Source organism: Eretmochelys imbricata, chromosome 3 (assembly GCF_965152235.1).
Source record: "Eretmochelys imbricata isolate rEreImb1 chromosome 3, rEreImb1.hap1, whole genome shotgun sequence".
Taxonomy (NCBI): Eukaryota; Metazoa; Chordata; order Testudines; family Cheloniidae; genus Eretmochelys; species Eretmochelys imbricata.
The window spans coordinates 159,739,315-159,758,703 of record NC_135574.1 but is presented as its reverse complement, the minus strand read 5'-3'; the positions used below and the strand labels follow the sequence as shown (position 1 = coordinate 159,758,703).

At 42.8% G+C, this 19,389-nt stretch overlaps 2 protein-coding genes across 2 annotated transcripts in view; one reads left to right on the top strand and one right to left on the bottom strand.

Moving 5' to 3' along the window:
• Nucleotides 1-19,389, top strand: part of BROX (BRO1 domain and CAAX motif containing) — a 493,186-nt gene that overhangs the window by 268,389 nt on the left and 205,408 nt on the right. The gene's annotated exons all lie outside the window — the stretch shown is intronic.
• On the bottom strand, nucleotides 10,013-12,589 carry TLR5 (toll like receptor 5). Its single transcript, XM_077811929.1, has one exon. It carries the CDS (start codon nucleotides 12,587-12,589, stop codon nucleotides 10,013-10,015), a length of 2,577 nt encoding a protein of 858 aa, XP_077668055.1.

Genomic DNA, 19,389 nt, shown 5'->3' with positions numbered 1-19,389 from the left:
CCATATCCAGTGAATATTTATCACTGGTTCAAATCTCACCAAGATGGGTAGTGACCCAAAAGGGCTGCTCTCTAATGAGTGTTTAATGGCTGCATGAAGTGAGTTGGTATTGGTCGTCCCAATCAAGTGCCTAGTGGACAGGTGTCCACATCATGCCAAAGCTATTGGCAGCCTAGGTGCCAGCTTTAGTAAGCACCAAGCCTTAACTACCTTCTCATTCCTAGAAAATTGTCCCTGCAGGCCAGACTAAGGCAAATTGGTGGGTAGTGTGTGGAGAATTCACTCTGGTGCTGAAGTGCTTTAATTCTGAGGCTAAGCAGAGGACTCCAGTCCCCCTGATGATCAAAATACACTTTGAAAAAAATCTTACAAGGTAGAATAAATAGTACTAGCATCTCAGGAGAGTTTCTGTTTCTTCCCCTTGGTGGTTGACACTCTCTCTCTCTCTTTCTCTCTCTCACTGACTAAGGGAGGCAGCATGATCCTGTGAATAGGGCAGTGGACTGGAAAAAGAAACTTGAGTTCTATTCCCATCTCTGCCAGCGAATTGCTTGGTGTAACCTCAGACAGGTCACCTCCCTTCCCTGTACCTGAGTTCCCCCATCTGTAAAATGGAGGATAATAAAATGCACTCACCTTTAAAATGTACCATGAGCTCTACTGATGAGAAGTGCCACATCCGTGCTAAATATTTGATTAATACATTATTAATATTTGAATAATACCAATATTTGATTAGTACCATATCTCAGTAGTAAAATTCAGTTGCCAGCTCAATGTTATGAACAGTGATGACAAATGTGGACTGAAATACTCACCCTTTTGTCAGCATTAAAATTACGTGAAGCCCAGATACATTCTTCTGTGTTCTGAAAGCCACTGCCATATCAGTGTCATTTTCTAACCTTGTTCTCTATTGGCTCCATTGCAGAAGACATACATTTGCCCTCTATGCTGTAATTCACACAGATCTGAGGCAGCCTCATATTGCCCCCCTCATACTGTGAGAGCCTGGGTGAGGCATACAGGTGATCAAACTGGAGGAATCATTGCTCCTGAATCTACATCTGTGTGTAATGCCCATGAAGTGGCCAACAAACAAAAACTCGAAACAAAGCGATACCATTCAGCACACACTAAATAAACAGTGCAATCATCTTTGATACTTATTAATGTTTATATACCACTGCTTTATGTAATTATTATTACAATTTAAAATCCCAATTTCCTTTCTTTGGACATAATGTCTAAACAGGAAAGAGCTAACCTTCCTGTTTGGAGAATTGCTAGTTTCAGAAGGAATACAGTTTTTTTTCTCCTTACTTGCAGTTTTCAAAGATTTTATTTTTAATACAAATGGAAAAGGCAAACAATAGGCTCGCCGAAAGGAAGGAAAAGCCTGCCTCTAAAACAAATGGGCTCCGCTATGACTAGATAGTCAAACTTTGCACTATAAAATAACTCATGTCATACCTGCAGTGACTTGTGCATATTGGGACAGGAAAGACTTATGTTTAGCATGCACCACGCTAGGCATGTGCAATACAAAAAGTAAAGGGAGAGTAAGATGGGGAAATGCCCCTTTTGTCAATATCTGTACAAAGGGAAAGGCTTGACCACGTTCTGGTGACTGCTCTTAACTTTGGTAAAAGTACGACTTTATGCTATATGTTAAACCTATGGAGCCTAAGGTGCACCCACAAAATTTAATGCAATGCACTTTATGGACTGGTGTTTTTGAGCATTGCTGCACTCTGCTGAGAGGAATCAGAATATCTCAGCTGATATTCCTTAATACTCAACTGCTACAAGTCATTCTGTTTTAGCTTGGTGGGCCCATACTTGTGGATTAGAATGAGCAGCGTTCTATCCTTGCTGTAGCTGTGAAGTCCTGTAGGATCACACTGCGGGGGGCAGCAGAGACACAACTTTGAGAACCCAGGTATTCAGGGCATCCTCAAGAGGGGCAAAACATATTTTTGTGCAGGTAAGCAAAGGGTTACTAACTGCATGTGCAAACAGCTCTTGTGCACACATGGACAGGCTCTTTTGCACACTCTGAGGTGTGTTTGAATATAGGGGGTGACTGAGGCATTGAGATTTGAAAGTCTAGCCCTCTGGAACAGCATAGTAGACCTGGTAGAGGACATCAATTGAAAATGGCTCTGCTGAAGGAGACTTAATATTGTTGCTTCTCTTTCGGGTTTCCTCTTTCTAATACAGGAATCACACTTTGCTGTTTTACTTAACATCAAATAAACAATACAAAACAAAGGTGAGGAGTCTAAGCACATTCTGAAAGCTCTCCTCCACCCCCACAAACCCCCTCTTTATTCAGGGTACAGGGAGTGTTGCCAACTCTTATAATTGTATTGTAAGTCGTGTGATAGTTGGTGGGCTTCTGAAAGCCCCAGCTCCTCGATTTCTGTAATTATGTAAGAATCTCCATTGTCATTTTAAAAAACAGTTGGTTTCAAGCCCTCAGGCTGCATAGAAAACCTTGAAAATGTAACCCGAATGCGATCTAAAGGCTCAGAAACCAGAAGGTACATACAACGAGACTCAATTAAAAAAACAAAACTAATATTTTTTAAGCCAATCTCGTGGTTTTCAGAGGCCTGACTCGTGATTTTTTAATGCTTGAGGTTGGCAACAATTGCAAACAGTTGCTACCAAGCATAGTGATTACTACCATGAATTATCATTATCCCATTGAACTCAATCCAGTTACTCATCATATTAATGCACTATGTTTGGTAGTGTGTGCAGGATCAGGCCCTAAGAAGGTATCCTGTCTCCATTCCTTTTTGCTTGGCACAGAACCCACACCTGGTTAAGAGAGCATCCCCTTTAATGTGACATGGTGTTTGGAGAGCTATGTGTACCCTCCCTGCCTTATAGTGAGCCCCCTGGCTTCTGAGTTTGCTCCTTGGAGTTGCATCCTTGCATCCGATGAAGTGAGCTGTAGCTCACGAAAGCTTATGCTCAAATAAATAGGTTAGTCTCTAAGGTGCCACGAGTACTCCTTTTCTTTTTGCGGATACAGACTAACACGGCTGCTACTCTGAAACCTCCTTGGAGTTGTTTCTCTCCCATTTGCAGTGTATTCCCTCCACTCCCTGCAAATCTCTTACCACTCTTCTGTGCTTTGCTCTTTGTGCAAAATGGTAAGTATTTTGCCAGATACAGTTCCTGTTTTGATGATTAAACTGGGCTGCATGAATTCACAGTTCCAGCAGGAGAGAGCATGTTAAAGCTACTGTAAAATAATCCAAGTGGCATGAAAAGATGGTGGGAAACGTAATCTGAAACACAGGCATTCACAGGCACTGGCAGGGAGACTCAGCAGAGCAGTAACGCTGAAAGAAACAAATGAGATGAGTTTGCAATGTGACACAATGGCAAAAAAGGGACTGTGCAGCTGAGCAGCACACATAGAGATCTCAGAGTGCAGGCTGAGCATTGTCCCCCTTGATCATCTTGTCTGGGCTTGAATGTTTTCCTATCAGTGGCCTCGCACCAGTGCAGCTCCCCTGGTGGTAGCAATGACAGAAACCATGGTTTAGGCCAGGGGTGGGCAAACTTTTTGGCCCAGGAGCCTCATTTGGGTTGCAGAACTGTATAGAGGGCTGGGTAGGGAAGGCTGAGCCCCCCAAACAGCCTGGCCCCTACCGCCCCCACTTCCTGCCCCCCCTCAGAACCCCCAACCCATCCAAAGCTCCTTGTCCCCTGACCACCCCCTCCCGGGACCCCGGCCCCTGACTGCCATGACCCCTATCCACATCCCCGCCCCAACTGCCCCCCCCGGAACCTCCCTCCATCCAACGCCGCCTGCTTTCTGTTCCCTGGTTCCCCCCTCAGAACCTCCGCCCCATCCAACTGCCCCTTGGCACCCCCTGCCCCTTATCCAACGCCCACCGCTCCCCACCCCCCTTGCCATGCCGGAGCCAGCCATGCCACCACACTGCCTGACAGGAGCAGCAGGCCAGAGCACTGCCCGTGGAGCGCCATGACTGTGGGGGAGGGGCTGGGGGCTAGCCTCCCCGGCGGGGAGCTCAGGGGCCAGGCAGGATGGTCCCGTGGGCTGGATGTGCCCATGGGCCATAGTTTGCCCACCTCTGGTTTAGGCTGAACAGGGAGAATACTTCCTAATGGTGGATCTATTAAAATGTGGAATAGTCACCCATGGGAAAGTGGCAGAAACCTCCATCACTTGGGACATTTAAATTGAGATGGGAGCAAATTCTGTAGAGGACAGTTCTGCTCCAGCCAAATGATGGACTGTATGATTTACAGTGAGAGGTCTTTGCCATCTCTAGTACCTGGGGGCCAAATTCTTTCTGTTGCACTTCAGCAATCCCAGTGACTTCAGTAGGGTAGCACCAGTGCATCTGAGAGCAGTGTGTGGCCTTGTGATACCTTGCCCTGTACATTATGTATATTGGTGGAAGAGGATCCCTTCACCATATTATATCTGTACATTATACATATATTTTGCTGATTTCCTTCAATGGCCCCAGAGACTCTGCCAGGTCCTGGGACAGGCCCTGGAGCCAGCATACCTGGATGCCAATCCCAGCCTTGCTAAAGACTCCTTGAACAATCTTGGGCACATCAGTTAACCACTCAATGTCAATGTATCCAGCTGTCATACCAGGAAAATAATACTTCTCCTGGCAAGGATTAACGTTTGCAAAGCACCTTGCATGGGGGACGCTCTGAGTTTCAGTGTAGCACGTCTCTATCTGCCTCCACTCGTAGTTTATGGAGGTGAGCCATTGTCCACTAAATCTTCTCTGTGCTGCTGCCGCAAATAAATTCAGCGGCTTCCGCCATAATAGTCAGTTTTAGAGCCTGTGTCACACTTTACTACCCTGCTCTGGATGCTCTCCAATGACTTAATGTCGTTCATCAAGCGACGTGAATAAAACTGATGAGTGTATCTTTAACGAAAGAGCCATAAAGTACTAATAGAGCAGTAATGTTCCTAGCAAGCCTGAAGGGAATCCAGTCAATAGTTATGGGGCTGCGGCTCAATTTATGGGCTTAATTCATCGAACGTAGTCATTCCCCTTATTTTGCGCAGGATGGTTTTGGTGGTTCCTGCTAGAAGGGTAATATAAAGGGTACATGGACGGCTCTTTTTTGACAATCCCCCAGGCCTTTGGGAGGAGGAGGACAAGGCTGCATACAGAAGTTGATCAGGGGCTCCTGTGAGCAGGCTGATGTGGTCTTCCCTCAGAATCTTCTCATTGTAATGGCTGCAGGTCCATTAGCCTGGGAAGCTGTATTTGTTCACAGGGAGACGTGAGGGGCTAAAGCCTGCAGTAGTTTGGGTGGTTAGAAAAGGGGAGTGTTTGGCTTCCACTGCAGACAGAGGGATGTGGATAGCCCAGAACTCACGTGCAACTTTCTCCTAACAAACTAGCGAGGAAATAAGTATTAGCATGACTGACTGTTTGTGAAAAAAGAGAAACTTTAAAGCAATGACTTAAAATATCCTGGCATCAGCCACTTCCCGTTTTGGAACACCCCAAGGTGCAAAGGGAACCCGAAGCACTCAAGGCCACAGAAACTTTGTCAGGAAAACGTTTCTGCTTGGGGTGTAGAATACAATCCAAAGGGGGTGGCGGAAGCCAAAGAGAACTGCCCTGGACTGATGTTGAGGAGGTGCAGCACAGAATTACAGCCCAGGGGAAGGGCAGGGCAAAGGTGGTTGTGCTCTGATTTACAGCACCCTCCTGAGGCTGCGTATGGCATGCACCACAGTTTGGAGCAGCTTAGAATCTCAAAAGCAGCACGTGCTACAGCTACCCTCTTCCGACCCCAAGCACACCCCTTGCACTGGAGCTTATGAGTGGCCAAAGTAGGGCTGCTTATGCTAGCTCTATGCTATGCCTATGACGGAAGAACTTCTCTTCCAGCTCTTAGTAATGCAGTTCAAATTCTTGTGTGCTGCTGGAATGGTGTATAAGGGCTGGGGTGAGAGACAGAATCTATCCCAAGGGCTTTTATCTTCTCAAGCACTTCTGAGAAATGTTAAAAGTCTTCTCTTTCTAAAGCCAGAGTGATAAGTAAATCCCTGTGCTGTGTATCCACCTCTGACCTGCAGGACATGCACAGAGATGAGACAATCAAGAATCTTGCACTTCAGAGAAGCTGACAAAAAGAAGCGGAAAGGCTCTAGTAGGTCCCACCCCATGTCATGTCCATGCCTGCCAATTGTTATCTGTATTACTATGGCACCTAGAAAACTTGATCCAGGCCCAGGACCCCATGGCGCTAGGTGCTGTATAAACACAGACCACAAAGACAATCCCTGTTCCAAAGAGCTTCTAATCAGAACAGACAGGCAGAGGTGGGCGAAGGGGTAGAACCCACAAGCCTAGTGAACGGTGGGATGGCTGCAATGGGCAGGTGTCTCAAGTCCTGGGATATTCTTATGAAAAACACTTTTTACAAGTACTTAACAGTGGCCTAACTGGAGATAGCTCTGAACCAAAATCCAACCCCCAAATTTCATAGGGTGTCGGAACAGAAACCTGAATATGAATTTCTCAGATATCTCTACAGTGGGCTGATCCAAATTTCCAGATCCAACCCTTCTACTTACCCACCATCTGTGGAAGTTCACAGACCAGACCTGGATATGAATTTGGTGGTACAGACTCAAACTTGCTCCTAATACTTGAGCTGGAAGTGAAAAGCTGTGGGATAAGGGAAAGAAAGAAGAATGCCCTGGCCCGTGAGATTGCTGTAGTCAAAGTTTAATGTCAGACATTTCTTGGCATAACGTCTACCTCACAGGGAGACCTGTAAATATTTCACTAAAAAAATTGTCAGATGTGTTTAGGGCACTACAAGAACAGTACAACTAACAAAATTAAGTGTAGGCACAGGTGCTGTAGAAAGTACAAAGGGTTTTGTAACGGGCCAGAGCAGCAAGCTCCTTTTCAAGTCTTTTTATGTGGCACATTCATTATGAAAATTCTTCAATCCTACATGCAAACAGCTACTGTGCAATGCTTTTGACTAGGTACAATTTGCCTAAGTCCTAGATGTTATCCAGTCCAATCACGCCCCCTAGAGGATGATGAGCCTAATTCACGATCTACTTTCACCAGCTTTTTTCTCACTGACGAAAATCCTCTACCATTCTAGTCTACACACGGGTTTTGGTCCAGTATGACAGTCAGCTAGGGGTGTGATTTTTTTTTTAAATCAAAGTTTTTATATCAGTATAACCCCTAGTGTGGCCACAGTTATACTGGTATAAAAGTCCTTCCCATATAGGCGTAAGCTGTATGGCACAAGCACCTCTATACCACATCCGCACGAGGGGATTGTACTGCATTAACTTTACCCATGTAATTAAAGTGGCAAAAATTCTGTGTACAGATGAGGCCTAACTGACCAATCAGTTTACGAAGCAAAGTCCATTCCTGGCCTCTTCCTAACCCAATAATGGAAGGTTTGTTTCTCCCCGGCCCCTAATGATATTTTTCATTTTGTTCAATTGTAATTGAATTAATGTGCAAACAAACACACGCACGCTCTCTCTCTTTGAAATGCTTCACACTCAAAAGACAGGCTTAGTTTTCATATCAATGCACCCAGGGTCACCCTGCCATTGTAATGTACCCTGCAGACTGGCCGATCAAATCAAGCATTTGGAAATATTTATAATTTTTGAAAGACAAGAATTATTTTAGTCCGGGCTTTTTCAAAGGCTCTTTAGGGAAATGCAGCCCTAGCCCTCCTGAATTTGAACAGGATTTGGGCCTCTTAACGCTCTCTGACACATTTGAGAACCCCCGCCTTAATTCTTACAATGCTGAAATCATGCAAACTGAGCACTTCTAAAATTTGGTTTTCTAAATGCATACTGTCAGTTCCAGGTCCTAGTGAGTCGAGCCGACTATTTCAACAGGAGCAGAAGCAGCCTCAGAGCTGATCAGGAAACAGATGTGCAAACAGTTACTAACTGATACTGAAATGATCCTTATTTCACCTTCTCAGAGGGTGGGTGCAGGCTGGGAACGCCTGCTTCAGGGAGGCCTGTAGAATGCCTATTGACTACAACGCTCATGTCACTGAGGTAGTTTGAAATATAGTAAAGTAGGTGTTGTGATAAAGTAAGGAGCTCCACATGCCATCCAATGCAAGGCATTCCCTTACAGTTGCCTGAAGAGTAAGGTAGACTGCACAGAAGACTGGCTTCAAGTTTGTTCAGTGATTTTGCGTGTTCAAATCTCTCTAAGGTCTTTATCCACCTCAGTCCTTGATGCAGCTAAGCTGAAGAATCTTCACATGAAAACAGCAGCAGCTGTAACTTAGGGCAGTTACAGTAGTTTTACAACTGAGCAGAAATAGCATATTGGGGGAGGTGAAGTCTAAGGTATGTAATAATCCAGGGCTGTATGTGTGCCAGCTAAATCTCAAAGTCCTAGGCAAACTGTGCTTGTTGTTTTATCACATGGGAAAAAGTAAACATGAACCATACTACAGCAATTACAGTGGCAAAAGGTGATACATTTCAAAGCATCTTTGAAATTGGTGCTAAAAGGTCATAGAGCTGAGAAAGCACAAGGTCCAGGAACAGTTCAACCAATGAGTTCATGGCCAAGTGGGGCTATAAATGTAGGGTTATACACACTACCCTCAAGCCACAGAGACTCTCCCGGTGATGGCAGCAGGATATGTGCCCAAAGATCAAGGTTAGAATATGACCTTCATGTAGTGTCTAAGGTTTTAGTTACCACTATATATTATTTGTTCAGTATCTGCTATAAGTAGGGTTGGCAGAATTTGTTTTTATAATTTCGATGGACAATATCAATGTTTATTTTTAAGCATTTTTTTTCTATTTTTATCCATTTAAATTTTCACAGTAGTGGGAAATTGGGAGGGTATCAGATAACTGGGTGGGACATGCAATAATTATTTAATGACAGTAGACACTGATCTCAAAAAATTAAAGCTTTATAACTGTTCAAACATATCAACATCACATGCCAAAATATACAAAGTAAATATCCTTAAATCAAACTCTATTACGTTCTCAAGCAGCATTTTTCTTTCTTGGTCTATTTCTAAATGTCATTTATTATTAATGGAAATGTTGGGTTGGTTTGTACATGTATGGTGAAATTGATGTTTAGTGACATTTACTGATAAAAATGTGATCCTTCCAAGCCTGGCTTTAAGGAAGAGGTAAATCCCCCTTTTTTTAAAAAAAACGAACACTATGTGGTGTGGCTTTACAAAATGTTGTTGTTCTGTGAAAAATGGTACCCAATAGTGTGTGTGTGTGTGTGTGTGTGTGTGTGTGTATGTGAGCGACATTTACATGACTTCCCCCACACCCACACCTACACCATCTTGATCATGCAACATCACAAGCAAGGATGATGATCACTAAAACATTCTGTGAGTAGGGGATGAATGGTAGGATTAGACATTGCAAGACCTTAATGTGGCACTGCCATCAGTTAATGTGCCCATTCAGTTTAGTTAGTGGGGGCTTTCAGCACATGGACCCAAATTTTCAAGTATCCTATAAATTTGGTGCCTAACTTGCAATAACATGCACCTGGTTTTTGTAAGTGCTGAGTACCCACTCCTCCCATTGTCATGGGGACCTGTGAGCGCTCAGCATCTCTGAATATCAGATCCATGGTGTCCCAATCTGAACACCGAAAATTTGAGACACCCATAATTGGTGGCTTCTTTTGAAAATATGGGCCATAGTTCCTAGAGTGATTGAATTTGTTAATTGCATTTGCTGGTGACTTTAAAGCTGACACCATGTTTATTAAAACTTAAACCAAGGAAATTATATTCTACCCATTTGTCAGGGAAAGCTGAAGCATGGCCCATACTTCTTTCCTGCCATGCCACAGGTGGAAATGGATTTAGACTATTTAAGTAACTGTCAAGCCACAAGTAAAAATGTAATTACAAAAGTCTGTTTTATAGCACTAATAATACAAACCATGAACAACCCTCCCAACTACGAGATTGTCCTTACAGTTTGCATTTCTATAACACTGGATTTCTTTTTCACCTTTTTTTCTTTCAGAATTTGGTGAGAAAGGTTATTTAAAAACCAGTCTATATCTTGATGGTCTTCAGGCCACTGCATGTACTGACTCCTTTGCACAAAGACTCTAATCGGTTTGTATTTCATCAATTGATACTGAGAAAGTGACCCAACCACAACCATAATGAGGACTTCTTTCAGGTCACAAAAGTATCTGCTCTGGGCAAAATTAAAGGCTTCTACGCACCATCCATCCTTGAGGAACTGCCTTGTCACAATGCAAATAGTCTTCCTGCTGTTCCAAATGGCATCACGGATGTTGGTGATCTGTTCCTCCCCAGGCAGGAAATCTCTCTCTTCAAAGCACAAAGTAAATCTGTTTTTCTCAGAATACTGAGAGTCCAGGTGCTTTAGCAATGAATTCTGGACCCACTCAAAGTCTCTGCTGCTGTAGCATAAATAGGCATCATATTTATATGCACTTTTATCTATTGCTTGCTTACGTTCTTTTAGCAGAGCACCTTTGATGGTCTTATACCAGACAAAACAAGTCCCCCGAAAGTGACTAAAAATAATGACTACTGTTAGGAACATTATCAGAGTGACTGAAGTGAAAATGAACAGTGAGAACTGTAGAGGCTTCTGGAGTTCGTCTTCATTACAGCTATCAAGTGCCACTGAAGAAAGTGGAACCCTTGTGAAAACAGGTGGGAGTACACAGTATGTGTCATTTTCTGAGCCAGCTAAGGTCACATTGGTTTGATTTAACCATGCTGTCCAGGTGTTTAAAGTGCAATCACAGAAAAACCTGTTATTTGTTATATCCAGGACACTCAAAGTCATGAAGAGCTCAAGGGCAGGTGAAAGAAGTTGGTTTTCAGACATATTCAGTGTCTTTAGGCTCTCAGGGAAAACACCAGGAGAAAGATAAGACAACTGGTTGGAGGCTAGGTTAAGTCTGTTTAATGATGTTAGACCACTAAAAATATCCTGTGGAAGGGTAGTAAGGTAGTTGTTATTCAGGTGGAGCACCTCTAGTTTGGAAAGTGCCCTGAACACATCCAAACATAAACCTCTGTCCCACACAAGCTTTAACATGTTTTCTCCTAGATCCAAGTACACTAACTGGTTATTTTCTATAACATCAACACTTTTAACACAATAAGATAAACGATTTTTTCTTAACAAGAGATACTGCACATCTGGAACTTGTAAAAGAATATAAAGATCACCCAGATTGTCCAATCTGTTTCTTTCCAAGTTAAGGAATGTTGCACTTATTCTCTGGTTACCTACAGATACTAGCTTATTGTCACTTAAATGAAGAGTGAACATGGCTGGGAAAGAAGGGAGAGTTTTAATGGCATTGTCCCGGAGATCCACCATCTTTAACCTTCTTAAATCCCTGAACGAATTCCCAGCAATTACTCCAATATGATTTTGTTGCAAATCAATATGCATCACATTCTGAAGCCCCTCAAAAGTGTAATCGTACAGCTCCCCCAGAATGTTATATGACAGGTTGAGAGTTCCTAGGTTTCCCAGGCCAAAAAATGCTTGCTTTTGGATCTGATTTATCTTGTTATTGTGAAGATTCAGCAATTCCAGATCACCAAGGCTCTGAAATACATAAGGATTGAGAGAGAAAATAGAACCATGTGAAATATCCAGTAAGCGAACGCCACTTCTTGCTAGCCCTGCAAATGTATCTTGGTCTGGATCCTGGAAGTTCTTAAAGCCAAATCCTGGACCCATTATGTGATAGCTAAGCTTCAGAAAAACAATTGAAGTCCCATTCACAGCTGTGCAGAAGTGTTGCATTATATCTACACCCCAGCCATTACCGCCAAGATCCAGGGTGTCCAGGGCTATGTTTTTGAAAGGATTTCCACACTTGGCCCCGTCCATAGAAATTGAGTAATGTAACTTATTAGAATTAAGAATAAACAGTATGAAGAATTTTCCCTGGAAGCTATCAAGGTTTCCTTCACATAAGCTGGATATCCTGTTGTTTTTCAGGTCCACAATTTGCAAGGATTTTAGATGGTAAAATAAGCGATGAGGGCGAAGGCTTTTGATCTTGTTTCCAGACAGATCCAAATATTCTAAGGAGATCATATCTCGAAGATAGTCTTCTTCCAGAATGGACTCCTCAAGACTGTTGTGATATAACCTGAGTGTATGTACATATGACAACTCCACAAAAGCATCAGGATCCAGATGAAGTATCTTATTGTCTCCTAAATCTAAGAGTCGAAGGTTTGGCAGGTTCCTAAAAGCTGCTTTCCCTATGGTAACAGGAAAGACAAACTGGGTTCCAATTTCCAAAATCTGCAACTGTTCCAGCAGAGGGAAAGAGGATGCATTCACTTGCCTGATTTTGTTGAAACTTAGCAGGAGTGCAACTGTGTCACTGAGCACAGGTGGAACCTCGGTGAGGTTACAAAAATAACACAAAGCATTTTGGCCTTGGGAACAGCAGCTTGTAGCAAATATTTCTTTGGCTACCAGCGACATTCCTAAGAGAAATACTAGATGATGTAACATTGTGATGCTGCATGAAAAGAGAGAGAGAAAGTTGTAAGAACAAAATATAAAATTGGCTGTCTGACCAATAAAGTTTTGTAGCAAAGTTTTAATGCAACAGAATAAAAGACCAAGGCCAAGATTTTCAAATGATGAGGGATTTTGGGTGCATGTGTTTTTGAGTATACAATCTGAAACACCTTAAAGGGATCTGATGCTCAGTGGATGGGCTCCAGAAAATGGTGAGCAACCCAGTCTGAAAATCAAGTTCCATGAAAAGTATTTTAAGTTGGGCACCCAAAAATCATTGGTCACTTTTGAAAATCTTGGTCCAAATATTTAACAGTTGCACCACTGATGTGACAACAATGGTACATTAGCCTGAAACTCACTCCTTATTCAAAGTTAGCCAGACTGTTTTTTAAAAGTTTGGATAGTATGGTCAGAGGCTTTAGGTTAACACAAGTATTGAGATATCCACCTACTCTTCTGAACAGTGTAATCACTGCCATGTTCCTCCCCACTCCTCATTGCTATCAGGGCTAGGTCAGACAATTCCAATGGCTAACAATGACATGTCACAATAGTGTCACAGACAAGGCCCTTCCAGAAATAGTATTTTAAAAAATGGTATGCTTTCTTTTTGGAGCACCCATGAGATTTCTGGTCATCAGCTGAGTTACTCTGAATTTAACACAGGAGAGTTTGACTCAGCCATGGAGGTTTAAAAGGAAAAGGCCCATTTGGAGTTTCAGAATCTCTGGGACTATTCCAGTAATGTGAAGTTGTTTTTTATGGTGGGAGCAATGCTTTAAAAGCGTACACAGGAAAGAGGTTGATGAGGAGGATATCGTAATTAAATAGCCCTTAGTAATCAAATCATTCTTATTGCTATTAGTCATCTTAAAATATTCTCCAGTACAAATGAAGCTCACAAGAGATCTATCATATGGTATTAATGTCACTGATTTATTGTGTGAGACAAATCTACTGTTTATAGCCTACTGCTTATTAAAAGGTTACATTTGATGTACTGTGGACAGTCAGATTTTGCATAGCAATGCGTGAATGTAACAAATGCATCTAACTGATGTATACTTCGAGGTTTTCCCCACTCTGGATTTCTTCATGCATCCTGTCATCTAAACATCTCTCTTTTAAACTGTAATCTCTTCAGAGCAATCACTGTCCTTATTGTTGCCTGCTGCATAAGACAGAGCAAGTTGTCTGCACTAAAAGGATTACTTGCATGCTTTTTTAAAATATGTATTTACTAAGATTGCAACTACCTGCCTCTCCTTTCTAAAAAGCATTCACTGAAATGTTTGCTTGGCTGACAACCAGCGTAAGAATTTTTGTACCCTACAGCCTAATGTGTTCAAACTTAATAAGCATAAGTTTTTGTCAAACCAAATCCCTCCTGGCCATCTAGTGGTTGCTAAATAAATTTACTTTATAGAGAAAAAGAGAGGCCCTGAGCCAGTAATTAACAAGTAGGTCAATCCCATTAATTGTTATTATCGATTGACTGTACTGTTTCACTAATGGCACAGATTGCCCAGAAGCATCACAGGGAGAGTAAATTATTTCAAGATTCTATGCTGAACCTAGCAATAGGTGAATTGCAACAGGTTCAGATTGAGGATCTCAGAAAATGGAGGGGAACTGGGGCAATTTTTGATGGAAAAAGAAATCTCATTTTTACATCAGAAAAATTTTCCAACCCTTTATAGTTTGGCTGCTTATCCAAACTATCAGACATTAAGGAGGTATCCATCAGGCCATGTGTCCTCATACAATCCTGCCTTTATCTCGAGTCTGCTTGCAGGGAGGGGCTAATCGATAAACTGTTTGCTCCTTCAATATTTTCATGGGACCAGTGTCCTCCTGGAAACTTGGACCTTTGTGTGGAATTGCAAGAGTGATGACAATAAGCGACCTTTCCATTCACTCTTGTCACAGGGAGCAGTTCAGAACCACTCCTTGCACCAGAGGTTCTTTCTATTAGCAAAACAATCTACATAATCTAAATCTAGAAGTAGCTGATAGCATTCCTTTAACACAATATAACATGGAAAACTGCACAGAGGATCAGTAAAAATATATTTGTTTAGCCATAAAACTGACTGGGGTTGTGTGTTGCTGGAGCAAGTTTAATTGAAAATCCACAGCGTTTTGCAAATTCCACTAGGAGTCCAACTATTTTTAAATGAATGGTAGCATCAGCTTTATCTCCATAGGGAGTTGAAAAGTATGCATGAGTGGGGTGGTGGGGGAGTGGAAATAATATAGCACAGCATGGGAAGTTCTGTCTCTCTGGGCTTGTCTACAGATAAAACTTGTATTGCTTTACTGCTATACTGTGATAGTTAAATTGGTACGACACCCTAGCGTGTATGTGCATATACTGAGGCCTGATCTACACCTGAAACGTAGATCAACTTAGTTATTCTGCTCAGGGGTGAGAAAAATTCACCATCCGAGAGACGCAGTTAAGCCAACTTAAGCCCTGGTATAAACATCACAAGGTTGATGGAAGAATTCTTCCATCATCCTAGCTCCAGCCTTTCAAAGGAGTGGGTTTACTACAGCAATGGGAAATCCTTCCATTGCTGTAGCTAGTGTCTATGCTGCAGCACTTGCAGTTTAGTCATACCCTGATATAGCATACTGGAAGGGGAATAAATTCCCATAGTGGAAGGGGAATAAGTTCTACCAGTGTAAAGAATCTTTATAACAGTATGACTGTGTCCAGAATATGGGATATACCAGTATAACTATGTCTGTAAAAAAAAAAAATCTCACCCTTAACTGAGCTAGTTATACTGGTGCAGCTTCCAAATGTAGACCAGGCTACTTTTTCTGTTGTTAAAGCAGAAACAAGAATCCATTCTTTGCCCTTTACTGGCGCAATGCGAACTGACCAAAGATTTAGTGTATGTAGAACTTACTGACAGACCAATGCTCACCACACCAATCCGTATAATGAGGTTACACAGATGCGTAGGGCTAGAAGGAAGCCAGGGACCCATCATGTCTCTAGAGTCAGATTTGAAAACAGATGGAATTTTAACCTAAAAACATCCGTTTGGGCACTTATATGGCCCCATCAGGATAGTATCTGAGCACCCAAGATGTTTTGGGCAAACATGTTCCTGCGCCAAAATAACCTTGCAGAAATCCTCAGTACTTGGGACAGTTACTTGGGCTATATATCCACACCAGCCTTATTGAGAAGAGGGATTAATATATTATCGAGACCCATGGCATTGAACATTCCAGATCCATGGCTGCAGGATTTAGACACTTGAATCCAAACTTCATTTTGTTTTCCTGCCTAGGCATCAGAAGGAAATACAGAAAAAACTAAGACCAGGGGAGTTGAGAATGGGGAGGCTCATGTGACTCCCAGGCCATGCTGTAGTGAGCAATGTACCCTTAGCTATAACAGATGGGTCCTCCCACCATACTGCTCTCCATGCAGCAGGAAGGGAGCTTCTATAATGAGAAGTGGAGCTTCACCTACCCCTGCCCGTATGACCAACCAATGAGTGTGTAGGTTGAGGCTTCATCTCAATATTCCAGCTCCAGGCTCTGAGTTCCCTCTCAGCAGGGGTTAAACGGGCTCAGTAAAAACAGATCAGGTTGCCTTAGCCTAAAACTGGCCTACTCTACAGCTCTAAGCAGTTTTTGAAACTCAGGGCTTGTCTACATTACCACCGGATTGGTGGGTAGCGATCAATCCAGCGGGGGTCGATTTATCGTGCCTAGTATAGACACGATAAATCGACTGCTGAGCGCTCTCCAGTCGACTCCGGTACTCCACCAGAACAAGCAGCGCAAGTGGAGTCGACGGGAGCGCATCAGCTGTCGACTTACCGCAGTGACGTAAGTAGATGTAAGTACATCAACTTCAGCTACACTATTCATGTAGCTGAAGTTGCATATCTTAGGGCATGGCTACACTCAAAACTTCAAAGCGCTGCGGCGGGAGCGTTCCCCTGGCAGTGCTTTGAAGTGTGAGTGTGGTCACCTCCATGAGGGGATTAGCTTAGACTGCTGGGAGGGCACTGTTTACACTGGCGCTTTACAGCGCTGTAACTTGCTGTGCTCAGGGGGGTGTTTTTTCACACCCCTGAGTGAGGGGTGTAGATCCCCCCCACAGTGGTGTAGATAAACCCCCATTTTAGGTGAACTGGTTTTAAAACTGGTTAGAAGATTTCCCAGTGTAGACAGAAGGAAACACTCTTGCTGACTGTCGTTTTAGGGTGAATTTTGCAGTATGCTGGGCCCTTTGTAGAACCTCAGTGTTCTCCTAAGGGCATCTGATGAATGAAGGGGGGGAGAAGGGCAGGGACACTGAGAGGAGCACTAGCTAATCTAAAAAAAGGTTTAGATTTGCTGAAGCAAAGCACTCATCATTTCCTTCTTTTAAAAAAGCATCTTATTTATAACCAAAGCATTTGTTCAAAAGTTTGTTTTGTTTTTTAAGCAATGCAGACCTGATGGCTTTTGCCAAGTGTTGCCAATAAAGCTAATTAGATCACGGAAGGATGTTACCATCCTGTTTGGATTCACATTGTCCCTGCCAATACTTGAGAATGTTTGCTCACTTTTTTAGACAGGAAAGGAAACACATTTGTTGTCTGAAGTGCAGGGTAAATTTTGCATATCTCCCAGAGCCTGCAAATACTGGCAAGACTTTTGTGTGGATTCAGCATTCATCAGCGTGTTTACTCTCTGCATATTGGGCAAGTTTCCTTTGAGGATGAGAACTGATAGATCAGAAATCACAACACTTTCAAAAGACAAGCCTGGGAGCTGAAATTCGTAACTTTGCTAGACACTAAAAATCATGGTCTTAATAAAGCCACTGGTTTTATGGCTTACTACAACAATCTGTAACCCACTAACCCCCTTTTTTGTCCTATGACAGGGGTGTTAACAAGTCACTTTGCCTTGAATGGTCCCTAACTACTTATGCTAAACTATCTGTTCAATCTTGTATTTAGCTCTCAAACTCTCAGTACCTTTCCCAGACCCGAAGAAGAGCTCTGTGTAACTCAAAAAATGTGTCTCTCTCACCAACACCAGTGGGTCCAATAAAAGATATTCCCTCACCAACCTTGTCTCCCTAGCCCTACCGTCGGCTTGGAAGATTTTTCTTTAGTTCCAATGCTAGACACATTATGAGTTTATCCTGAAGCTGCATGAATGCTGCTGTAACTGGGGCATTTGTATGGAAAACATCCCAGGTTGTTACAGATAAAGGGGAGATAGGGGAAGATGTTTCAGGTGTTTTTTTCATCTTTAATATATTGGGCTAACTTGGGTATAAGGAACTTAAAATTGCTAGGAGGATGTTTGAGCTGAAGGAAGAAAGGTCAGTTGCAGCAGCCTGGCAGGGACTCTGGTAACATGCAGGAGTTGGGCAATAACAAATGAAGAAAGAAACAATCTATGCACTGTGCTTGCGCAGTAAAGATGACTGGCATTGTGCTGTAAACTAGAAATGGTTAAAAATCCCCACACGGCTTGTCAAGGTTCCTCCCCCACTCTGAACTCTAGGGTACAGATGTGGGGACCTGCATGAAAAACCTCCTAAGCTTATCTTTACCAGCTTAGATCAAAACTTCCCCAAGGTACAAAATATTCCACCCGTTGTCCTTGGACTGGCCGCTACCACCACCAAACTAATACTGGTTACTGGGGAAGAGCTGTTTGGACGCGTCCTTCCCCCCAAAATACTTCCCAAAACCTTGCACCCCACTTCCTGGACAAGGTTTGATAAACAGCCTCACCAATTTGCCTAGGTGACTACAGACCCAGACCCTTGGATCTTAAGAACAATGAATAATCCTCCCAACACTTGCACCCCCCCTTTCCTGGGAAATGTTGGATAAAAAGCCTCACCAATTTGCATAGGTGATCACAGACCCAAACCCTTGGATCTGAGAACAATGAAAAAGCATTCAGTTTTTTACAAGAAGACTTTTAATAAAAAATAGAAGTAAATAGAAATAAAGAAATCCCCCCTGTAAAATCAGGATGGTAGATATCTTACAGGGTAATTAGATTAAAAAACATAGAGAACCCCTCTAGGCAAAACCTTAAGTTACAAAAAAGATACATAGACAGAAATAGTTATTCTATTCAGCACAATTCTTTTCTCAGCCATTTAAAGAAATCATAATCTAACACATACGTAGCTAGATTACTTACTAAAAGTTCTAAGACTCCATTCCTGGTCTATCCCTGGCCAAGACCCAGCATACAGACCGACACAGACCCTTTGTTTCTCTCCCTCCTCCCAGCTTTTGAAAGTATCTTGTCTCCTCATTGGTCATTTTGGTCAGGTGCCAGCGAGGTTATCTTTAGCTTCTTAACCCTTTACAGGTGAGAGGAGCTTTCCCCTGGCCAGGAGGGATTTCAAAGGGGTTTACCCTTCCCTTTATATTTATGACACGGCTAAACTGTGATGGGCAATGAAGGCTGACAGACAAACTCAGAAGTGGTCCAGGAGTATGTGGCATGAGTTCATACACAGCTTAGGCTATGTATTCTCACCTTTGAGCTCCTAAACTGAGACTGAGATGGAAGATAAATAAACTCAGTCCCCAATGTTCTTCCCCGCAGCCTGACCCCAGGCCTTACTTCTCAAACCACTCGTGCTCCCTCTTCTCTCTCTATTGAGTCTGAGTGGACAAGCCCAAAAACATTGAAGCAGAGCTGCAAAAGCTAGAAGAGGCAAAGAGCTGAGTTCAAGGTGGACAACCCTATGCAAAACTGAGTTACTTAGTACTTCCATGATGATCACCCTA